This window comes from Cygnus atratus, chromosome 20 (genome assembly GCF_013377495.2).
Source record: "Cygnus atratus isolate AKBS03 ecotype Queensland, Australia chromosome 20, CAtr_DNAZoo_HiC_assembly, whole genome shotgun sequence".
Taxonomy (NCBI): Eukaryota; Metazoa; Chordata; class Aves; order Anseriformes; family Anatidae; genus Cygnus; species Cygnus atratus.
Genome location: NC_066381.1, coordinates 9,101,463 through 9,124,224, shown reverse-complemented (window position 1 = coordinate 9,124,224; position 22,762 = coordinate 9,101,463). Strand labels below are relative to the sequence as shown.

At 62.7% G+C, this 22,762-nt stretch overlaps 1 protein-coding gene across 1 annotated transcript; it reads left to right on the top strand.

The window, feature by feature from the left end:
* Positions 1-10,710: 10,710 nt before the first annotated feature.
* Positions 10,711-21,240, top strand: TBX2 (T-box transcription factor 2). The gene is made up of 7 exons (XM_035561167.2): positions 10,711-11,659; positions 12,376-12,643; positions 15,041-15,187; positions 16,324-16,400; positions 16,512-16,681; positions 18,185-18,795; positions 19,688-21,240. Exons 1-7 carry the CDS (start codon positions 11,295-11,297, stop codon positions 20,132-20,134), a joined length of 2,085 nt encoding a protein of 694 aa, XP_035417060.1. The 5' UTR covers positions 10,711-11,294; the 3' UTR covers positions 20,135-21,240.
* Positions 21,241-22,762: the final 1,522 nt, after the last annotated feature.

Sequence of the window (22,762 nt, the reverse complement as noted above, 5' to 3'; positions counted from 1 at the left end):
CTGCTGAGTTCAAAAGGCAAAACGTCTCATTTAAAGCGGGGCGGACTGTATATCACTCTGTGCATAAAGTGGAGCTCTTCTATTAAAAGTTGAGTTCAGATTTCATGAATTAACATGAAATATTGCTTTCTTATTCTACCCTGGTTTCTGTAATAAACACACGCATGTAGCGTGCTTCAGTTCAGGGGAATGTTTGGCCGCTTGGAAAGAAGTGGGAAGTCGGAGGTTCTCCAAACGCCACTGCTTGGAGTTGGGGCTCAGTCGAGGACCAGAGGGGTCGGGAGCTTCCAGGTGCTTCTGCCCTGCGTGTGGGAGCAGAGACCCACACCATGTCCCCTCTGTCCCTACACTGTCCCCTCCTCTGCCTCAGACCCTGCCCAAATCTCGCTGGCAACGAGGCCGCACAAAGGCCAGTGTGGGGAGGCAGCCGGGGCAGGGCAGGGAGCCTGCAGGAGGATTTTGCTGCTTGGAGCAGCTGTGAAACCTCCCCGCCCTCCCCAAGTATGGAGATAAACGTGTGGTGCTTTCATGGGGCTTCATTAAGGTATTTTTGTTGTTGTTGTTTTTTTTTTTTTTGAGGATCCAAGCTGTGTGCACACTGCGTCTCTGCATTTCTTTTCTCACTTCTTTGCTTTGGCTTGTTACTGTGCAGGGTAGGAAAGTTTGCGCCATTTCCTGTTGTCTTTCCCTTATGCTCCTGAGATATTGTAAAAATGTTCGGTATCCTCCAGTAGGTTGTAATCACTTCACCCTAATGTTTCACAGCTGCTAAGTGTAACTTTAAACCCGGCCATTTGAATGCTTACAATTAGCGAGTCAATGGAGCTAAGATCGCGTCTTTGTGATTGAAAAAAAAAAAAAAAGAAAGAAAATGAAGCTTTTTTTAAATTTGAGTTTAAATTGGGCAAAATGGGAACAAAAGTTGTGGAGATGAGGCTTTTTTTAACGCAGTAAGTGATTAGTGGCTTATGTGCTAGGAAAAAATAATTGAATCCACTGCTTGGCCTGCCTCACAGATGAAAAAGGCACCAGGACGAGCATGTGTCTGCAGCAGCAGAGCCTCTGTCCCTGCAACTGCACCAGCCCCTCTTGGCACTTGCTGCTCCTCTTCTGCACGGCCAGCTCCGGTGAGGACAGACCCAGCAGGACACAGGGGGCTTCACGGTGGCCATCGCATGTCCCTGCATGAAGGCTGCGCCTCTGGACACGGTCTGGCACAGCCCTTAGGCTGCCCGGCCCCGGCTGGGCTTCCCCTGGCTTTTGCCCTTCCGCGTGCTGGCTGGCAGCAGCGTCCCCGCAGCCGGAGGAATTAGGAAGTCGAGGTGTTGCATTCCTGCGGCGCTGCCAGCACGGGGGCCAGGGGGACGCCCGCACGGCTCTGCCAGAAAACGCTACCGACTGCACGAACCGGGCACGGGTCTGCTGAATCGGGCTGCGGGGGCAAAGGGCAGAGCTGCAGGTGGAGGTGGGGGTGGCTCGGCCTCTGCCTGGCCCCATGCTGCCCACCCATCCCAAGGGGCTGCCCCGTGCCCAGGGGGTGCAGCGCAGCGAGCGCCGCGTGCGTGCGTGCGTGCGTGCGAGTACAGGACCGCGGGGCCCTTGCTGGTGGCCAGGTTTTATGCAGAGCTGTTTGTAAACATGTCCTAAGCCTTTTATAAAACAGCACAGGGTCAATTTAATCTCATGCTGTTCTTTAACGTTAATTGAACACAAGTGTAAACCGAGGCTCGTACCGAGGCGTCCTCATCTCCTGGCCCGACGGGGTAAAACCTCCTTTGGCCGATAGCGCTGCTTGTGTTCCTGCTTAGGGCTCTCTCCTCGCGCACGTTTCCAGAGCAGGTTTCAATTACCAGAAATGCCTTTACCCTGCTGAAAGCAAAGGGCGCATTGTAACGGGGAGGCGAGTCACGAGCCGCAGGGCCACAGCGTGATGGTGGCAGGGCCGGTGTCCGCCTGTCCCACGCGGTGTTGGGGCACCAGAAGACCCAGGCCTCCGACCGTGGTACTGGGTCCAGTTCCACTTTCCACAAATTGTGGGGAGTTTGGGTCTGGGATATTGGTTGTTTCTGTCACTCAGGGAAGACGAGGCCTGGGCAAGGGGCAGGATCCTTTAGGAGCTGGGCATCCCATCACGCTGTGCCTGTGCACTGGTGCTTGTCCCACCAATGGCCACCCTGTCCCCTGCTGGACTCGGATGTGATCTGAACCTGTGCATCTGTCAGTGAGCTCCTAGCTGAATTTTTGCCTTTGTTGCTGGAATTTCTGCTGCAGGAAATTACAGTAAAACACAGACAGCTCTGTGCAGGTTGCAGGTAGGTCACCAACATGGGAGTCATCAGCCAGCCATCCCCATCCCCTCGTCCTCCTCCCAACGCCTCCCCGGGCTGGGCACAGCACAGTGGGGCCACAGCTGCCCCCAGCCCTCCCTCCGCACCCGGCCCCACCACCTGACCATAAATACTAATTAATAGCAAAGCCCTGGTCTAGATCAAGGGGAAGGCTCTGTATTTTCTTGGGAACTTCACTGTCTGAAAGGTATCTTAAATATTCCCTAGCACTCAGCCTATCAGTAGGTCAATTATACGGTGAGCAGTCATACGAAGTTAATTTCTAATTTAATACAATGTTAAAAGGTTGTCAGGTTAAAATCTAATCTATAAACAAGACATGAAACGTCTTTTTAAAATGAGTGTCATGAGCCGGTCCTGGCTCAAACCACAGGCTGCTGCTTCTTTTATAGGATGTAATTACTTCCCAGCGAGTATTTACAATATTATTATAGGACCGTAATAAAAGGCCGGTGCCAGCCGTGTCCCGGTGCCAGCCGAGCACTGCTCCCGCTCCCCCCTGCCTGCACGCGGCCACTGCTGCTGCTGCAGCCCTTATCTGGGGAGGTGAGAAGTGCCGGCGTGTGCGGCCCCGTGCCATGATAAGCGGGATGGGGGACCCAGGGCTCGTGCTTTCGCTCCAATACAGGGGATGGAGATGCCCGTGGTGTGTCCCCGCACCCACAACGTCACCCGGCCCTGCGAAGCGCTGCACCAGGCAGTGCTGGGGGTGCTGGCTGAGCACGTTCATTCCGGAGAGGACTTTGGCAAGGGCTCGCCACGGGCTGAAGGTTACAGGCCGTGCTCGGCCCAGCAGCTCCATTCAAGCAGAAAACTAGAGGCAGCACCTGCAGCCCCAGGCCGAGCCTCGGCGTCCCCTCCCTGCCTTTTGCTGTGTCCCCACGTCCCCATGGCCATGGAGGGAGCAGCAGGGCACAGGGAGGAGGCCGGGGGCTCCCCTGCATCTCCTCCAACCCCAGGGTGCCCGTCTGGCTGCCACCTCTCAGGGAACATCGAGGCTTGCTCCCCTCGCTTTCGGAAGGGGAAAGTCCAGCAGCCGTGTGGCAGCGGTGAGACGTCCCACCCGTGGGGCCGTCAGAACCACGAGGTTCCTGCGTAAATGTTTCAGACTGACAGGGAGTCGTGGTGTTTGTGGGAGCCGTGCAGGATCAGGGCTGCCCTTGCCTGTCCCAGCCGAACATCGCCAGGCACCAGCCCTGCCGTAGGTCATGCAGTGAAATCATGTGGGATTTTTTTTTTTTTTCAGTAGAGATCTCACTGGCTCCAAAGGTTTGGATCAGACCGGGACATGCCCGAGCTTCCACCTACACCCATAAAGCCTCACAAGGTGTATTTTTTTAAGGAAGACCCAGATTTTGATGGGAGCAAGTGATGTCCGCAGCAAGGCTACGTGGGGTAATGCAGTGCCAGTGCTGAAATGGGGTTGGGGAGCTGTGGATGCGCTGCTTGGTCTGGGCCCCTGCGGGTGCAAGGCAGGGCCAGGACACTGCGCAGCGCTTGTTTTCATCCGCGTGCCTTCGGGTAAATTCTGCTGCGCTTCGTAATTGAGAAAAGCTGTTGACGAACATCTGCGCAGGCACTGTCCGCTCTCATCCGCTCACCGACTTCGTTAGTGCCTGTGCTGCCCTTTGATGTCTGTGAGTCACCGGCCTGGCCTGGCCGCCCCGCAGACGCTGCCCCGCTGCCGGTGGGTGGGTGGTGGGCAGCAGCCGGCCCCGTGCGTGGAACAGAAACATCCCCTGGGGCCAGGGAGGTGGCCTCTGCTGCTGCGCTTTGTGCAGGTTTTGGGGATGGTGGCTCAGGTGCTCTGCCCTCGCAGGGCCAGTGATGCCTGGGTCCAAAGGAGAAGGAGCCGGGCAGGGGGGCACTGGGTGGGGGACACCGGGCAGGGGGTGACTTGCAGCAGCCTGTGACCAGGGAGTGCAATCCGTGGCCTTAATCCTGCCGTGTCCTGCACGCTCTCAAATCCCCTTCACTTCAATGAGCGCTTGTAGTGTCAGGCCTGCGCCGGGCGAGACGGCGCACGGGGCCGGCGGGGAGGATTTGCTCAAGAGGCACTGTTTTTAAGGTGAGATTTGAAGGATGGAAGACAGATGGCAACTGGAGAGGACAAACGGATCAAGTGAAGGGTTTGTTTTCAGCGTGGAGGGGAAAACACAGGAGGGAATTACCGCCGGCTACAAAATGGGGGCTATTAATACCTGCAGTGTCTCGAGCCCTGCGCAGGGATGCTCAGGGCGCGCCAGGCGGGGGCGGCCCCAGCCCCCTTGCAGCACAGGAGTGGGGTTTTTCTGTGGAGATGAACTGATCCCTGCGTAGCGCCGAGTGTACCCAGACAAAGCTGGGAGAGGGGTTATTAGCTGGCCGGCGGCCCCGCCATTGTGTCCACTATCTTTTCTTCCCTTTCAGCTTCCCTCCCCGTGGCCCAGGTCTCAAAGCCCATGTGTCAAGAGATCAGTGACCTGCGCGAAGGGCAATTGCCTGCTTTGTGCCGGCAGCCCGGCGTCGGGGCGGTTATTTACTTGTTATTTGGGGCTGCCTCCGTTCAGGTATCCTTGGAAAACACGTCTGGAGAGCAGGCTGCCGGCGCCGCACGGCGCACGTGGGTGAGGAGCTGGGAGAGGAACCGGGCCTGGGGCTCACTGCATGCCCCTACCAAGCCCCCCTCAGGGTGCGGGACAGCCCCTCGACACCCCAGCACCTACAGAGAAGGGGGAAAAACCTGGGGGTGGGAGACGCGAGGGGTGGCTCGGCTGTTTCAATGTGCAGACTTGTTTTAAAATTAAAATCTGGGCAGCGCCCAGATTAAAATCTGCGGAGCACCTCGGCACAGGGCGTTGCACTGCCACCGTGTCCCTGACGGAGCGGCCCAGGGCCGTGCTGCTTTTTCGAGGAAATGTGAATAAAAACGATGAGAGATGGTTTCCATGCAGAGCTGGGTCTGTGTCAGATGTGTCTGTGATTGAACACCAGTGAAAGGGACAGGTGCAGCGAGCACTGAGAGAGCTTTATTCCTGGCCATGGCCAGCACATTATTTATTTTGGCTGCCTTTATTTTCTCAGCAGAGAATTGCACTCTCCTACAAACACGAGACACTGAATTCTGCAATCCTAAAAGTCAAAACTAGAACAACAAAAAAAAAAAATCTCATGTGACAGGAGAGCAGCAGCGTCAGCTCCCGGTGCAGATTTGATTTCGGATACATTCCCAACTCCTGTCTGAAGCCCAGGACGCCTGCCCTGCTTAGCCCTGCATGCCCAGCAGCATTCACCTTGCCCTGCCGTTGATGCCGTAAATTTTGCCGAACTCCTCGCCCCACACAGCAACCACAGCAAGGGGATGGGGCCAGCTGGGAGTGTGACCCCCGTCGGGGCTGGGGCTTCTCCCTGCGGGGCCGGCACCCACCCACTTCAGAAGAGCAGGAATTGGGGGGGGGGAGAAACCTGGGGCAGGATCCAGCGGGGAACCCCCCCCCCCCCGCCCTCGGGGCCCCCTTTTTCTGTTGGCAGCGGCCCCTGGAGCTGCTCCTGCTCCGCCCCCTTTGCAAATCTCTGCTTGGTGCTCAGGGCCATGTCCCCCCCGGTCCGGGCCGCGCCGTCGGTGGGCCAGAACAGAGCCCAGCGCAGGGCCCCGAAGTGGGCGAGCCGCGGCCGTCTGGGGGCTCGCTGGCTCCCTCCCCACTGTGCCCACCGCCATCCAGGTCAGACTGCTCAACGGTCCCAAATCCTCACTTTTAATCCCGCAAAGGAAGGGGGCGGGAGCCGTAACAGCATTATTTGATCAAATAACGTCGTTCGCTAATCTCTTTTATTTAAGAGATGAACCGGCCACGCAGCGCCGCGCTGCCTCCCGCTCGCCCCTCCCGGGACCGGTTTCTCTCGGGAAACCCGGCTGAAAACCGCGGCGCCGGCACCCCCGAACGGCGATGCCGCCCCTCGGGGCTCCGGGGCTCCGCGCTGCCCCGGGACCGGAGCGCGCCCCGTCGGGGCCGAGCCGCCGTCACGCGTGGCGGAGGAGCCGGGGGGGGGGGGGGGGGGGTGTTCGGCGCTGCCCGCCGCTCGCCCCCGGCCCCATCCCATTACGGCGATGAGGCGGCGGTAATGCCATTAGCCCGGGGATTACGCGCCCGCGCCGGGATGTGACACACTTTCTCAAATGGAAGTTTTTTAAACAGAGGGATTTGCATGATCTCCCCCCACACACACACACCCCGCCCGCCCCGTCCGCGCTGTCGCCCGCCCCCCGCGGTGCCAGCTCGGGTTTCACGCCGCGGGGACCCCCCCCCCCCCGCGGGCCCGGCCCGTCACCCTACAAGGGAACGGGATCGGGGCGGGCGAGGCGCCGGCCCTCGACGGGGGGAGCCGGGCAGCCCCGACGGGGGGAGTCGGGCAGCCCCGGGGTGCGGGGCCGGGCGGGGGTCACGCCGCCCCCTCGCAGGAAGGGAGCTCCGTAATTAAAAAATAAAATCAAACGAGCGGCGGGGCTCGGCTCACAGCAGCGTGGAGGTAACGAGGCCGGGGGGGCGCGGAGGATGCGTCCCCCCCCCAGCCCACCGTGGGCCGCCCGGCCGGGCCGGGGTCACTCGCCGCCCGCCCTGACAAGCGGGCTGGGAAATGTGTTTATAAGTGGTTCAAACTCTGGATAAACTTCAGCGGCGTTTGTGTCTGCGTCTCCCCGCGTGTTGTTATTTTCCAGAAATCTGGATTACTGGAAATATTTTCTTTAAAGCGGGAGAGAAATCTAAACAGTCTGGGGGCAAAAGGGGGATTCAGGGGGGGCGGCCCGGGGGCTGCCGGGGCTCCGCGGGTTTCCCCTCGCACCGGGGCCGGTGTGGGATAAAAACCCACCGAGAAGGGCCCGGTTACTGCCCGGGATGTGCCTGGCACCGGCCCCTCCCCGACCCACCTGCAGGGCCGCCGCCCCCCGACGGGCAGCTGAGCGGGGTGGGGGCCTCTCCCTGCCACCCCTGGGGTTTTTCCTTCCCAGGTGGAGCCGGGGAGGCGCGGCCGGGCAGGGAGCGGGGCCGGGGCAGCTGCCGAGGCTCCGGGCCGCCCCTCGCCCCCTCCCTGCTTCCCCCGGCCCTGCTCCCTGCGGCCTCCGTCGGGGTGCAAGAGGGGTGCGTGGGAGCTGGGGGGACCCGGGGCCGCTGTGTCCCGGGGGTGCCAGCCCCCGACGGCACATCCGCGGCTGGGGCCAAGGGCTCCCCCCGGGGCCGGGGGGTGCAGCTCCCACCCCGCACCTGCGGAGCTGCTCCGGCCCGCCCGGGCGGAGGCGTCGAGTGGCCGCAAGTGTGTCTGAGGGGAGCGCCCAGCCCCGCCATCTGCATCGGGAAGGGGGCCCCGACGGCTCTCCCTGGGCACGGGGAGACGGCTTCGTCCCGGGCCGGGCCCCCCTCCCGCGCAGCCCCGTCGGGGGGAGCGAGCCCCGGGGCGCGGGGCCGCGGCGGAGCCGGGAGGAGGGGAAGGCGGAGGCCCGGCTGCTTGTGAGAATTGTTATTTTTCATCAATCACCCGCAATTTGTGTAAGTGCCCCGGACAGGACACCAGCCGTCCTGCTGGCTGGGGTCACGGAGACAACACAGCGATGGAGAAGAGCAAATTGCATTTGCTCACCAGCTCACAGATCCAAATTACGGCCCTTGCATGGCGCGGGGAAGGGAGCGAAAGGTCCATGTGACATGAGGGAAATATGAAGGACTTTGACAGGTCTTAAACGGCCTGGCGCCAAGGCCTAAGTCTACCGGCTAAAAATAGAAAAGGGATGATGAGTGGAGATGGGCAGAGATGAAAGGAAAGAGCGAGCGGGGCCGCGGCGGCGCGGGTGGGGCGCGGGGGCGGCCGGGCCGGGCCGATGCCCCCGAGCTGAGCCGGGCCCGTCCCGTCTCGTCCCCCCGGGGCGTCCCAGCCGCCGCTGCTCCGGCCCGGGGAGCGCTCGGCGGCGGAGAGCCGGGCAGGGCAGGAGGCCGCGGCTCTCCTTCCCCAGGGCCGCTCATTGCCGAGGCCGCGTTGGGTTTTGCCCGGCCGCATCGCCCCGCCCGCCCCGTCCATGGGCGCAGGCTCCTGGGGTCGCTTTCGCGTCCGTCGGGGCCGGGAAACGGTGCCCGGCTCTCAGCCCCCACCCCGCCGTCCCCCCGACGGGCGCGGCACAGAGGGTCGGGGAGACGAGGCTGCTCTGCATCGGTTTTTATTCTGCAGGCGAGGGCGTTTGCGGCGTTACAGCGGTGCGGGGGGCGGCGGCCGGGGGCGGCAGGCCCTGTGCCGGCGGAGAGGAGACGTTTCCTGGCGGGGTCGCGGCGGCAGGCAGGGCCCGGTGGGCTGTGCCCCGCCGTTCCCCTCGGAGGTGGCCGCGGGTCGCCGTCGGGGCCGCGGGAGAGTTGCCCCTGGCGTGGGGCAATGCGAGGCTCCGGGTTCGCTTTGTGAGGGGGAAGGAAAACACAACAAAACAAAACAAACAAACAAAACGGGGGGGTAGAGGGGAGTAGGAAGAAAAAAAGCCCGAGCAAGCCCCGTTTTTGCCAAGGCTGCTGTCAGCACATTTCCGCGGTGGTGAGGAAGCAAAGTCCAAAGCAGGTCTAAATTTCAATCCCCGCTCGCCACCTCGCCCTGTTCAATGGTCAGCGGGACCCCCCCGGCCCCACCGCCCCTCACGGCGGCCGGGACCGGCACGGGCAGCCCCGGAGCGGCCGCGCTGTGGCCGCCCCGTCGGGGGCCGGACGGCGGAGATGAACCTGCGGCGGGGGGAGCGGCACCGGGGACAGCCGGGGCTCTGCTCGGGGCTCTCGGCGACGCCGGGAGGGCAGCGGCCAGGGCTTGCTGTCAGCGGGATGAGCCTTCGTGGGGGCAGAAAGAGGGGAGAGGAGGCGGCGGGGAGGGGGGTACCCGGGGGTCCCCGCGTCCCACCCTGCGCGGGGAGCAGCGCAGCGCGGCCCCGAGGGGACAGCGGCCGCCGGAGCCGGACGGGGGCGGCTTCGGCCGCGCCTCGCTGCGCATCCGCGGAGCGGTGGGGCCGGGGGGGGGCGGGCCGGGGGGCAGAGGAGGGGGCCCGCCTCCGCTCCCCCCGTCCCGTCTGGCCGCAGAGCAGGCGGCGGGGGCAGGAGCCTTGTAAGGCACGCAGGGCGCTTTTTGAAGATTTGGGGGTAAATATGAAGTGACAAGAGACGGGTCTTTATTGTGAGGGCTCAGCCGCCTGGCGCCAGGGCCCTCTTCAGCCACCGCAGCCCTCAGTTAATCAGCGCAGATCTCCAAACGGACCTCTCCGCGGGGACACCCACCGCGCCCGCCGCCCCCCCGGGCCCCGGCGCGGCGGGACCGGCCCTAATCCCTCTGCAAACAGCCCCGGCATTTCCCCCTCCGCCTTATCTGCCTCCCCCCGCCCGGGTAAACAGCCCCTCCGGCCGGCCAGAGCAGCGCCAGCCCCGGGGGCCGCGGCACCGACGGCTGGGGCGGCCCCGGGGGCCCGGCGTCCCGCTGCCCGCCCGGCTCCTCGCGGGGCGCCCCGACGGCGGGGTCCGCGCCCCGTCCGTGCGCTCAGGGCTCCTGGCGGGACCCCCCCCCACACGCACCCGTCCGTCGGGGCGGGGGGCGAGGGGGAGCGGGGGCGAGGGCAGGGCGCGAGTGTCCGCCACTCACCCGCGGTGGAGCTCGCCGCTCGGGCCTCGCCGCCTGCAGCTCTCCCACGGCCCGGCCGCGCCGACGGGGCCGCGCTCCCGGCGGCCTCCCCCGAGCCCGGGCCGCCCCGTCGGCGGGGCGCGGAGCGGGGCGGGCCCCACCTTGATCCTCTTTCCAGGATCTGTCGTAAGACGGCAGCCGCCGAGCTCCGGCCCCCCCCAACCCCCCCCCCCCCCAACCCGCCGCCCCCGCCCACCCCCCTCCGCCCTCCGCCCCCCGCCCGGGGCTGCGCGGCCGCGGAAAGCTGCAGGGCGGCCCCCGGCTCCCCCCGGCCCCCCCCCCCCGGCCCCGCTCCGCGCTCCGCCGCGGTGGCTCCGCGCTGTCCCCGCACCGGCGGCCGCCGCTCCCCGGCCGCGGCGCAGCCAGGGCTGACCCGGTATGCGGAAAGGAGCCGGGGGTGGGATTTCGAGCACTTTTCTCTGTCATTGGTTAATATTTTATTCTGTTGACATGTTTTCTTACTGCCGATGCTTCCGACACCTTCTTCTTTTTTTTTTTTCCTTTCTTTTTTTTTTTTTCCCTTCTTCCCGTCCTCCCTCCCTCCCTCCTCGCCACCCCCCCCCCCCCCCCCCGCGCCCGGAGCTTGGCCGGAGCTGTCAAAACCACGCCTATGCAGATCCACAATTGGTCTGAAACGCGTAAAATCAGCAATCAAGGGGGCTTGGCTCATTAGCGGGCGGATCAGAGCAGGAAGGACATGTGAGATAGTCACAGTTTTACAGAGATCACGACAAGATCTAACCGTTTCCACCCGGGCTCCTTGAGCCATGAGCAGCCCTCGCCCGAGCGCCGGCCGCGGGGCGCGCAGCGGTGCCGGGGCGCAGGCCGGGCCCGCGGGGGTGTGAGGGCAGCGCGGCCGCCCCTGCCCGCGCCCCCGCCCCGCTCTCGGTGCCGGTTCAGCGCCGGGAAGGACTTCGCCGGGAGGGCTTTTTGCCCTCGCTCGCTCTCCCTCGCTGCGACAACAACAACAAAAAATAAGGACCTACTGTCTCCCCTCCGCAGACCGGGAGTCCCAGGAGCCGGGAACTGCCTCTCGCTTTTTTTTTTTTCTTCTTCTTCTTCTTTTTTTTTTTTTTTCCAGATCTAGTTCCGCTGTTTTTCGGCTTTTTTTTGTGTGCGCTTTTTATTTTTGTTGTTGATTTTTCCTTCCTCTTCCAGAGACTCGAGCGAGTTCGCTGGGCAGGGGAGACAAATAATAATAATAATAATAACAATAATACACACACACGTTTTTGTAAAGGGAATCCCTCTTTTTCTCCTGGATTTGTGGATGCACCGATGAGAGATCCAGCCTTCCCAGGGACTGCCATGGCTTACCACCCCTTCCACGCACCCCGGCCGGCCGACTTCCCCATGTCCGCCTTCCTCGCAGCCGCCCAGCCTTCCTTTTTCCCCGCTCTGGCTCTGCCTCCGGCGGCGCTGGCTAAGCCCATGCCGGACCCCGGGCTGGCCGGGGCGGCCGAGGCCGGGCTGCACGTCTCGGCCCTGGGACACCACCACCAGGCAGCCCATCTGCGCTCGCTCAAGAGCCTGGAGCCCGAGGAGGAGGTAGAGGACGACCCCAAAGTGACGCTGGAAGCCAAAGAGCTTTGGGACCAGTTTCACAAGCTGGGCACCGAGATGGTGATCACCAAGTCGGGAAGGTAAGAGCCGGCCCCGCGCAGCCCCGCGCAACCCGCCCGCACCTGCGGGGCTGCGCAGCGCCCTCGCCCCCCGGCCCCAGCCCTTCCCCGCTGCTCGCCCAGCTCGCCCCGGGGAATTCACCCCGGGCGACAGTCGATGGGGTTTCGATGCCGGCAGTTTTCTGAGGTATTTAACCCCCCCCGCCAGCTATCCCCCCCAGCCCCCCCAGTTATTACTTTTTAAAGCGCGGTCCCAAATGAAATTTGTGCGCACTAATTGAGCGCCCGCAATGCCCCGCTGCATTTGTTTACGCCGCTCTCGGCGGCTCCTCGCCGCCCGCAGCTTTTCCTGCCCCTGCCAAACTTTCCCCGCCGCCGGGGTCGGCCTCGGCCCCGCTGCCGGCCCCGGAGGAGGCAGAGGAGGGCAGCGAGAAGGGGCTCGGTCCGGGGATCCCCTTGGGCTCTGCCCTCTATTTCTTGGAAGGGGATTTGGAGCTTTTTCCCCTCTTTCTGCTCCTATGGGCGCAGCCGAGCGGGGTGAGAAGGAGCAGGGCCTGCCGGCCGTGCCAAAGGCTGGGAAGCCCCGGGGCGAGCTGAAGAACCCCCCCCCCCCCCCGTGGTTTCGGAGGGGCCGGGCGGTGCGGGGCTGCCGGGCCGGGCCGGGGGCCACGGCCGTCGGGGGTCGCGCACCGGGCGGGAGGGCGCCGCGCCCTGCACCGCTGTGCGTCTCTCCGCAGGAGGATGTTCCCCCCGTTCAAGGTGCGGGTGAGCGGCCTGGACAAGAAGGCCAAGTACATTTTGCTCATGGATATAGTTGCGGCCGACGACTGCCGGTACAAGTTCCACAACTCCCGCTGGATGGTGGCCGGCAAGGCCGATCCGGAGATGCCCAAGCGCATGTACATCCACCCCGACAGCCCGGCCACCGGCGAGCAGTGGATGGCCAAACCCGTCGCCTTTCACAAGCTCAAGCTCACCAACAACATCTCGGACAAGCACGGCTTTGTAAGTGCGGCCGCGGGGACGAGCGGAGCCCCCGGGCGCGGACCCCCCGGGCCAGGCGCTGAGCCCGGCCCCGCTGCGCCCGAGGACGGCCGGGGGGAGCCGCGGGGCTTTACCGGCCCCCCCCCGGCAAAAGCACGCCCGGGCCCGGGCTGGACGGCGGGGCCTTGCCGGGCCTTGCAGCGGCCGGGCTGTCTCGCAGCCCTCCTCGGTCCTTGCTCCCGGCCGCCCCGGGAACGGCTCCCCCCGGGGGGAACGGAGACCGGGCTGCGGGGGGGCTCGGGGTCCCCTGGGCTCTCGCATGCCGCCCCCCGACCCGTCCTGCCGGCTCTGCCCGGCCGCGGGGCTCGGCGGGGAGCAGGAGCCGGGGAGGCGCAGCCTGGGGGGCGCGGACGGGGTCGGCCCGGGGGCGGCGAGGGCAGCCCCGACGGGGCGGCAGGGCTGGGGCGTTGCGGCCGGGCAGGTGCAGCCCCGGACCTCCCTGCGGGCCGGGCCGGGCCGGGCCGAGCCGAGCCGGGCAGAGGGGTGCTGGAGGCGGCGGCACCTGCGCTGGGGTTGCGCGGCCGGGAGCGGAGCCGGAGCCATTGGCAGCAGCGGCTCCGCACCGGCTGCGTCTGAAAGGCTCCAAACGGGTCTGTTTATTCCCCTATTGATCACATCTGCATCACCTCCCGGAGGGGAAAAACAAAAACAAAAATAATAATAATAATAAAAATAAAATCCATCCAAACAGAAAAAAAAATGAGAGGGAGAGAGAGAAAGAAAGAAAGAAATGGAGGCGTGTTGGCAAGCTGCAGAAAGCAGGAGCAGGGCTGCAGGGGAGCGGGGTCCTGCGTGAAGGCGAGGGGGAAAAAATCTCAGCGAACGAGCGAGCTGTCTTAGTGTCTGGGCGAGCGTTTGGGGCGATAAAGGGAAAGTTCCTCGGCCCGTCCGTGTGCTCTGGGGACTGGAGGTCCTGAGGCCTCGGTGCTGCTCTGCCCGCACCGCGCAGCGCGGCCAGGTGCGGGGAGCGGCTCCCGAGAAAGTTTTCTCCCCCTTCTCTTATTATTTTTATTCTTATTTTAAGGCAGGAAACGGTGTGTTTGTTAAATAATACATTGCGAGGCTATTTATAGGCAGCAAGGTAAATCGATAGCGAGGGAGTCTCATAAATAGCATTTTTTGTGATACTGGGGAAAAAGTAGTTTGGTTCAGGGTTTTTAACGGTTCGCCTCCTTCAATTAAAGATTTCTGGTACGTGTCGTTGTCCAAAATCCGGAGTCTGTTAAATCTGGGAGATGAGGGTTTAGCCAGTGCCCATCTGGTCAGAGAGGGATGATTATTTTTTTTAAAGGAATGCAGATTTGCACGCCTGAATGAGACTTTTTTTTTTTCTTTTCACCATTTTCATGATAAATCCCGTCTAGATTGTATCAATATAATAACGACCCGACAGTTCATCAGCAGGTGATTATTGCTGGGGTTAGAAAAAGGGGGATTTTTTTTATTGCCTTCTAAAACGAAATGAAGTGATAATTATTTAGGCATTTGGCCGGCGTTATTTGACAATAATTACTCAAGCTTTCGCCGTTCCCCTACCAATTCCGGGCGGTGAGGGCTGCGTGTCAGCCCGACCACAGCAGGTTGGGGAATTATTCCATCGCTCTCGGGCAGGAAAACGTTGCCGGGGCGGGCAGCGAGGGCAGGGGCTCGGGAGCAGCCCCGCTCGCGGCTCGGGAGCTCCGCAAGTCCTCAGCGCAACCGCGGTGGGCTCGGGGCGAGTTTTTAACAAAGCCAGAGGGGAGAGAATCGCTTTGGGTGTTGGCGAAGCTTTTCAGACACCTGGTTGGAAAAACAACAACAACATCAAAAAATGTCTGTTTCTTCTGCAGCGTTGCTCTGAGACATGAATTTAACATGGCTCTTGGTGAAACGCTCCTTTCAGGTCGCAGGCGCTGGCACGGCTTTCTGCTGCGCCCAACTGCAAATCTCGGGTCTTTTTCATTTCTATTTATTTATTTCGGCGGCGAGGCAGAGGAATTTTTCGAAAAGGACGGAACTATTAAAAGCGGCTAGAAACGTGTCTAAAATTCGCCTCGCGTTTTCAGGGTTGCAATAAACCGGGGAGATGCCCGTAGCTGCTCTCCTGCCGTGCCTTCCCCAAGATGTTGCAGTGCCTGCCTTCCCCGTGACCTCCTTATTTGGGGGCAGATCGTGCAATGACATAAACAAAAAAGAAATCTCCCTCTTTGGCATCCGCCGGCATTCTTTCCTCACGCTGAATTATTACTATTATTTTTTTTTTTCGGGAGAAAAAAAAAAAAAGGCATTTTTTTAGAGAGGTAGCCTGACTCGCGCGTGGCGGCCATGGGGACCCCGGGGCTGACCGCGGCCGCGGGCTGTGCTCTCTCGCCCCCCCAGACCATCCTGAACTCCATGCACAAGTACCAGCCCCGGTTCCACATCGTGCGAGCCAACGACATCCTCAAGCTGCCCTACAGCACCTTCCGCACCTACGTGTTCCCCGAGACCGACTTCATCGCCGTCACCGCCTACCAGAACGACAAGGTACCGCCGGGCAGCCCCTGCCCTGTCCCTGTCCCTGCCCTGTCCCCGTCCCTGTCCCTGTCCCCCCCGTGTCCCCTCCTGGGCTCTTTGTGCGTGCTTCTGCCCAAAGCCGAGGGCTGCCGCGGGAGAGCATCGGGGGGAGAGTGGCCAAAAGGCAGCAACAGGAGGATGGTGATACCCCAAGCCCTCAGAGGAGGAGGCACCTTTCACGCTAATATCGTTATTAGTGCTATTAGTGCTATTATTAATTCCCCCCCCCCCCGGGCTCTGTCGCACCTTTCCGCACCGCGGGAGCCTTTGCCGCAGGCCCAGGCTGAGGGAGCAGCACCCGGCCTGGGCAACCTCCTGGACAAGGTGCCCTGGGCCCGGCAGGGGCCGAAAAATAGAGCCAGAAAAAACAATTTTTGTTGTTTTCGTGATTTAGCGAGTGTCGCCCCGCGAGCAGGGGAGGCAGGAGCGCCCCGTGGGGAGCACGGAGCCTCCGCCGGCCCCTCCAAGAGCTGCGTGCGCGCGTGTGTTTTAACCCAAAAGCTGACCCCCACCTCCACCCCTGGCTGCTGATGCTAATTGACAGCTCTGTCTGAGGGTCCTGGTGGGCTTGTTTCCCTCGTAAAGTTTATGGCGAAGAGTCACAATCGATTAAAGAGCACTTTGTCTGCTCGCCCGCCGCTGGCTGCCGGTGGGCTCCGTCGGGCGGCAGCGGCCGGGGGCCCCGTCGGGCGCGGCCGGGGGGCGGCCGGGGCCGGGCAGACATGCATTTTTAAAGCGCCCCTCTCGGGGCCGTATTTCAGAGACATGCATTATTGAGCGCCCTAATGTCGCCGGCCCCAGAAGCCCGTCGCGGAGAGGGATAAGAATAGCTTTTAACCAGCGCAGCGCGGCTCAGTCGCCATCTTCCCTCCGGGGGGCCGTGAAAAATAACTTCCTATCATTAAGACGCTATTAATAATTCAAGCGAAACCTCAGCATCATTTTTAATAAAGCATGCGGTGTGTTAAACCGGGGATGCTGTGCCTTTCGCAGCGAGCCCGGCCCGGCCGCGACCCGGGCTCTCCCCGACGGCCCCGGGGGAGCGGGGCCGGGGTCCCCGGGGGGGCGGCCAGGGCGTCACGCAGCCCCTCTCCGTGTCCCCGCAGATCACCCAGCTGAAAATCGATAACAACCCCTTCGCCAAGGGCTTTCGGGACACGGGCAATGGCCGGCGGGAGAAGAGGTAAGGGGCTCCCCCTCCGCTCCGCGTTCCTCCCCCCCCCCACCCCCCCGCTCCCCGCACCGCTCCGCACCCGCGGAGGGCCGGGGCTGAGCGCTGCCTCTCTGCCTCCAGGAAGCAGCTCTCGCTGCCGTCCCTGCGGATGTACGAGGAGCCCTGCAAGCCCGACCGCGACGGCGGCGAGTCGGACGCCTCCTCCTGCGAGCCGTCGGCGGTGCGCGATGCCCTGCACTCCCCCGTGGGAGCCCTCCCCAGCCCCCTGCGCCTCAAGGGCAGCGGCAGAGGTAACGCAGCAGCCCCAGTCCCCCCTCTCCAATCCCCCCTCTTCAATCCCCTTTCTCCAATCCCCCCTTCCCAGTCCCTCTATCCAACCCCCCTCAATCCCCGCCGCGCCCTCGGGGCCCAGCCCGCACCCTCTCACCCCCCGACGGCAGGGCCGCGCACCCCGGCGTGGGCAGGGCTGGGGCAGGGGGCAGGCGGGTTCCCCAAACGGCCGCGGCTTTCAGCAAGCCCCTCGTCTGCTCGGGGTCCCCTTTAGGGCATAAGTAGGGGGCTTCCAAGGCGCCCCCCCCCCGGGGCTGGCAGGTTCCTGCAGGGCAGGAGGCAAACTGCACCCACAGGGGGAAGGTGCAGATGGGCACGGGGGAGCCGAAGGGTTGAAAGGACAGGATAGATCCAGCGAGCAAATGCGAATGGCATTTAGAGTTTGCAACATTTTCCTGTTTATACGTTAGTGTAAACAAGAAGGAAAGGCGAGGCAGGCCGTATGCTATATGCGGCTGTCCGGCGCGCCTCGCTGCTGCGTCGCCCTGCCTTTCATGGCTCGCTCAGTGCCCTGCAGGGGGAAAAAAAAAAAAAGAATTAATACGTTTGAAAGGGAAAAAATGTTGTAACTCCAGGGCTTAAAGCTAGTAAATGAAAATAAACCAGCAGTTCCCACGTAGCAGTTTTTAGATGCTGGATTTTGTCTTGCCGCACTATCAATCTGCTGCTCTTTAAACTTTCCACCAACCCAATTCCCTGCAAACCTTCATCAAAACTGCAGCCCCCCACCCCTCCCCAAGCTGGTGGGAGGGTTTATTGCACCCCTCTCCTCTTTCAAAGGCTTCCCAGAATATTCACCCCAGCCTGCAGAGCCTCACCTAGCCGGCACCAAAGGCTTTTTTCCATTGAGCTGGAGCTGGTCGGGCACGGTGTGAGCGGGGTGCAGTGACAGGGTGCACCGGGGCCCTGCTCCATGGTGAGCTCTGCTCCCCATGTCCTCCCCATCCCCTCGCCTCTTTTCCCCTTTCCTCCTGAGAGCTCGGTGCCTTTTTTAAATTAAAGCCCTCTTAGTGAAGCCTGCAGCGTACCTCTTTCCTTAAAACTGCCTCCTTAACCTGACTCAACCTGCACATTTGGAATAAATCCACGGAGCGCTGTTGATCAGCTCCATGTAATTAAATATATACAGGAGCATTTCCTCCAGCGCTGTCCACCCGCCTGCGCTCTCTTCATCTCCCGCTCCACAACCCGCTTTGAGTTTGCAGCTAACGAGAACAATGCTGTAATATATTTTGGTCCTCCATCCAACATGTTTTTCCTGTTTGGCAGAGCAGCAGCACTGCTGTTGTCAATCCCCTTTCCCTGCGGTGACCGTGGCACGAGGGCCTGTTGTTGCCCTCTCGCTTGATGGGGTTCCTCCTGATAATGGCAGCGGGGGCTTTGCCATCTCACCCTAATACAAGGGTGAAAGACCCACTTCCCGCCTCCCTGGGCTGTTCCTAAACCTCTCCGTCCCTTTGCAGAGGAGAAACCAGGGGCCGACAGCGACGCGGAGGTGGAGAAAGCACCTGAGGAGCGGCCAGTGGCCGCCAGCCCCGGCGGGGAGGATGCGACGCCCCGCGGCAGCCCGCGGTGCCCGGACGAACGGAGCAAGGAGAGGCGCAGCCCGGAGAAGGCCAAGGACAGCGCGTCCCCCAGGGAGGGCCCCGGCGAGGGCCTGTTCGGCGCACGGGGCCTGGAGAAGGACAAGGTGGAAGGGCGGAGGAAAGAGCCGGAGCCGGGCAAGAAGGACGCGGAGGGCGGCGGGCTGGGCAAGGAGGCCTTCGCCCCGCTGATGGTGCACACGGACAGCCCCCCGCACCTGAGCGCCGGGCACCTGCAGAGCCTCGCGCTCTCCGGCCTCCACGGGCAGCAGTTCTTCAGCCCCCTGGGCGCGGGGCAGCCCCTCTTCATCCACCCGGGACAGTTCGCCATGGCCCCCGGCGCCTTCTCAGCCATGGGCATGGGACATTTGCTGGCCTCGGTGACCGGTGGGGGCAGCCTGGAGAACGGAGCCCTCTCGTCTGCCCCAGGCACGGCGGGGACGGCCACCCCCTTCCCTTTCCACCTCTCCCAGCACATGCTGGCCTCTCAGGTAAGACTCCCTGTTTCCCTGTCCTGATCCTTGCTGTCTTGCTAGGCCCTGGGCCCTCCACGAGTCCTGGAATCCTACAATCCTAGGCTCTCCTCCTGCATCTTTCCCCAAAACTCCCTAAACTGTCTGAGTGCTCTGGGGGCACAGGCCTGGCCAGCATTGCCCCCACTGTGGGGACACACGGGGTGGCCCCAGTGTGGCTCTCATGGGGTCAGGAGCTGTCGGTGCCCCCGGCCTCCCCCATGGCCCCTGCAGGCTGTGGGGACGGGGTGTGACACCCCCTCGGGCCCTGGATGCACTGCCTGGTGTGGCACGGGCAGGACACGGGGGAACACTTGGAATGATGGCCCCAAAGCCGGTCTGAGCAGGAATCCTGATTCTTTTGTGGCTGTCATGGGTTCCACCACAGGCAGGGGCAGCGCTGAGAGCGGCAGCCCTGCCCCGCTGCCCCAGCCTGGCTGTCCCCGTCCAGCAGCCCTCATCTCCCCACCAGCCCCAGAACAGCTCCCGTGACACCCACCCTTGCCTTACCTCTGCCAGCCTCATGGTGAAATACATAGGGACATCTCTGAGCACACCTTACTTATCGGATTGACTTACCAGCGTGTTTTAACGTGGTTAGAGCCCTGCGATGCTGCACAGCCGCGGACGTGGAGCATGCGGGGGCACGGCCAGGCTCAGCTCTGTATCACTGTAACCCCAATGGGTTTGTGCCTGATGGCACCAACCCCGTTTGGTGTGGAGGGGGTGGGGGACTCCAGCTGAACCCCTCCCTCAGCTGCCCCACCATGTATTTCGGATGACACCAGCGCGCCCCGGCTTTGTCTTGGCTTTCTGGGTGACCGACACGGCATGGCACGGCTCTCACCCCTCTCTCTCTCTCTCTCCACAGGGAATCCCGATGCCCACCTTCGGCGGACTCTTCCCCTACCCCTACACCTACATGGCGGCAGCAGCGGCGGCCGCCTCAGCCATGCCGGCCACCAGCGCCGCAGCCGCCGGGCCGCTCTCCCGCAACCCCTTCCTGGGCAGCAGCCGGCCCCGCCTGCGCTTCAGCCCCTACCAGCTCCCGGTCACCATCCCGCCCAGCACCAACCTGCTCACCACCGGCCTCCCTGCCAGCCTCAACCCGGGCTCCGAGGGCTCCAAGGCGGGCAGCAGCCGGGAATCCAGCCCCCTCCCTGACGTGCCCCTGCACAAGGGGGGCAGCCAGCGCCCCGCCGCCTCCCCCAAGGGCTCCCTGAAGGAATCCCTCAACGAACTGCAGAACATCCAGAGACTGGTGAGCGGGCTGGAGAGCCAGCGGGAGCTGTCGCCCGGCAGGGAGTCCCCCAAGTGACCGACGGGGCGGGCAGCGAGCCCGCCCCCGCGGGGCTGAGAAGCACTGGTATTTTGTACAGCACAGTATAAATATTTATTAAAGAGCAGGGGGTGGGGGCGGCTGGGGCGAGGGGTGCTGGAGCAGAGGGGAAGGAGCCCTGCGGGCGACGCGGCCCCAACACCGAGGAGCCGGGAGCAAGAAAGGGAGTGTTGGGCTCACCCACCCCCTAGGGTGAGGGTCTGGGAGTTGCCCCCCCTTCTCCTGGTTGCCCCCCACTCCCCTGAGCTCCCCCGAGAGGGGCATGGGGCGGCTCTGGGTGGGGAAGAGCCGATGTGGTGGCACCCGACGGGTGGCAATGGACGGGGCGAGCCTGTGAGCCCCACGGGAGGCGAGCGGGGCCGAAACCTTGTCTGTGCAAGGGGGGGGTGGGGGGAGGGAGGAAAAATTGAATCAAAAAAACAGAAATAAGGAAGGAAACACGGGAAAAAAGCCGTCTCGGCAGCCGCCGCGGAGCTGCGCAGTCACCGCCATGCAGAGCTGGTACCGGCCGGGGGGGGAGCCCCGCGGGTACCAGGGCAGATATTTATGAAATAAATGGTAATTTGTGTAAATAAGCTATAAGGATCCCAGAATATGCAAATTGGTATTAATTTATTCAGAGTTGTACATTGGTGTGTACATAATATTTAGAGTTTAACTCATCGCATTTAAGTTTTTTTTTTCATTTTACATGAACATATATATTGTAAATGAAAACTATTTAGCTCTTTGTGATTGAAGGAGATATTGGTTTCTTTAACTGTGTTTTAAAATATTGTTTATCCCGCCTGTTCTCTAGGACAATCATGTGCCACCAGTAGAACAATTTTTGGAAAGCAAGAGTTCAATTCTTTAACAGACTTCTGCAAGGGAAAAAAAAAAAAAAAAAGAAAGAAAAAACTTATGAATCCAAAATGTACTAAAAAAATCTCTCTACAGTGCGGGGTATAGAGAATGCAGGAATAAACCTCAGGTTTTTATTTTTCACTCCAAAACAAAAATAAAAAAAGTATAATAAATTTAAATATCACAGGACTGTGCTCTATATTTGTTTTAAAATAAAAAGATACATGATTTGAAACGTGCTGGTTACTCGGGTGTCTGTCTGTTCAGTTTTGATGAATTCTCTCACATCTTTCAATAAAAAAATACTCCGAGAAGCCCTGCCGGCTCCCGCCTCTTTCATTTTCGCCGCTGCGGCGGGAGCGCGCCCAGGCTCAGGACGCCCCGTCGGGGCCGGCACCCTCCGCAGGTGCGGGGTTGGGGGGGGGAGGACGGGAATGCCCCGACGTGAGCCCGGCCGCCCCAGTGGAAACCTCCGCCAACGGTTGTTGGTTTCAGGAGGGCCGCCCCTTCGAGCCGTGCCCATCCCGTCCCGTCCCGTCCCGTCCCGTCGCCCCCCACAGGTGCAGGGCGGGGCCCTGCCGGTACGGGGCGCACGGAGCGGGGCCGGGGGGCAGGCACCGGCACCGTCGGAGGGAGGCGGCACCGGTACCGTCGGGGGGAGCTGCCCCGTGCCGCCGTCGGGGCCGTGCCCGCGGAACGCTGGCCGCTCCCGGAGCCGCTCGGCGGCGTTGCGGGGAGCGAAGGAGGCCGGCCCCGGCAGCCCTTTTCCTCACCAATTACCCTTCTCCCGGGCCGGGGAAGATTTATGGGCCCGGCGGCGGGGCGGGGGCGCGGGCGCGTCCCCGCGGGTTGCGGGCTGCGCAGCGCCGTGCGCAGGGCTCCCTCTGCCGGTGCCGCCGCGCTCCCGCCGCTGCCCGGCCCCGACGGGGCGCGCCGAGACCCCGGCTCCTTGCCGGCCCCCCCCTCCCCAGCCCCTAAAAGCGCTCCGGGGCCGGGATCCCCGACGGGGCGCGCCGAGACCCCGGCTCCTTGCCGGCCCCCCCCTCCCCAGCCCCTAAAAGCGCTCCGGGGCCGGGATCCCCGACGGGGAGAGAGGAACCGGGGCCGGGATCCCCGACGGGGACAGAGGAGCCGCTGCTCTGGGCTGAGCACCGCGGCCGTTTCTGCTGGCAGGGGGGGACTGGCAGGGCGGGGGCTTCTTGAACACGAGGAAAGAAATGGAGCTACCAAAAATAGGCTCGCAGGGCTATTTCCGGAGGATATATCTCAGGAGGAGCACCAGCTCGACGGGCTCTGCTTTTAGTGACACAGGGGACGTGGCCGGTGCCTGCGTGTGGCGCTGGGGGGGCTCCCTGGCCCCCCAGCATGCTCCCCACCTCGCTGTGTTCAGGAGGAGCTGCTCTGAGGTGAACGCAGCAGGGAGGTGGTGGAGATTTGGGGGCCTCAAAGGTGTAAACGGCGCTTCCTCCTAGGGCCCTGGGCCCTGGCCTGCTCGTGGGGCATGGGGCTGCTCTTCCCTGGGGAGGGAGAAGTGCTGCTAGCAGGGCGGGACTGGGACGGTGACCCCTGGGGACAAGTGACCTCGGGGCACAGTGACCTCTGGGGAGGTTCCTCAGCTCTGCCCCCAGGTGGGGAGCAGGGCCAGGCCCCTGGCAGCCATGGGTGGCTGGGCAGGAGCCGAGGCTAAACCCCGACGTGAGAAGCCCCGTTCTGGCCACTCGCCCAGCGGCTCCCATCAGCCACGTGTGGCGCTGGGGTCAC

What these genes read in the sequence shown, in the direction of transcription:
- TBX2 (XM_035561167.2), top strand. Translation starts at nt 11,295, where the DNA reads ATGAGAGATCCAGCCTTCCCAGGGACTGCCATGGCTTACCACCCCTTC. An exon ending in GTGATCACCAAGTCGGGAAG is followed by an intron (nt 11,660 to 12,375) that starts GTAAGAGCCGGC and finishes GTCTCTCCGCAG; the next exon opens with GAGGATGTTCCCCCCGTTCA. An exon ending in AGCACATGCTGGCCTCTCAG is followed by an intron (nt 18,796 to 19,687) that starts GTAAGACTCCCT and finishes CTCTCTCCACAG; the next exon opens with GGAATCCCGATGCCCACCTT.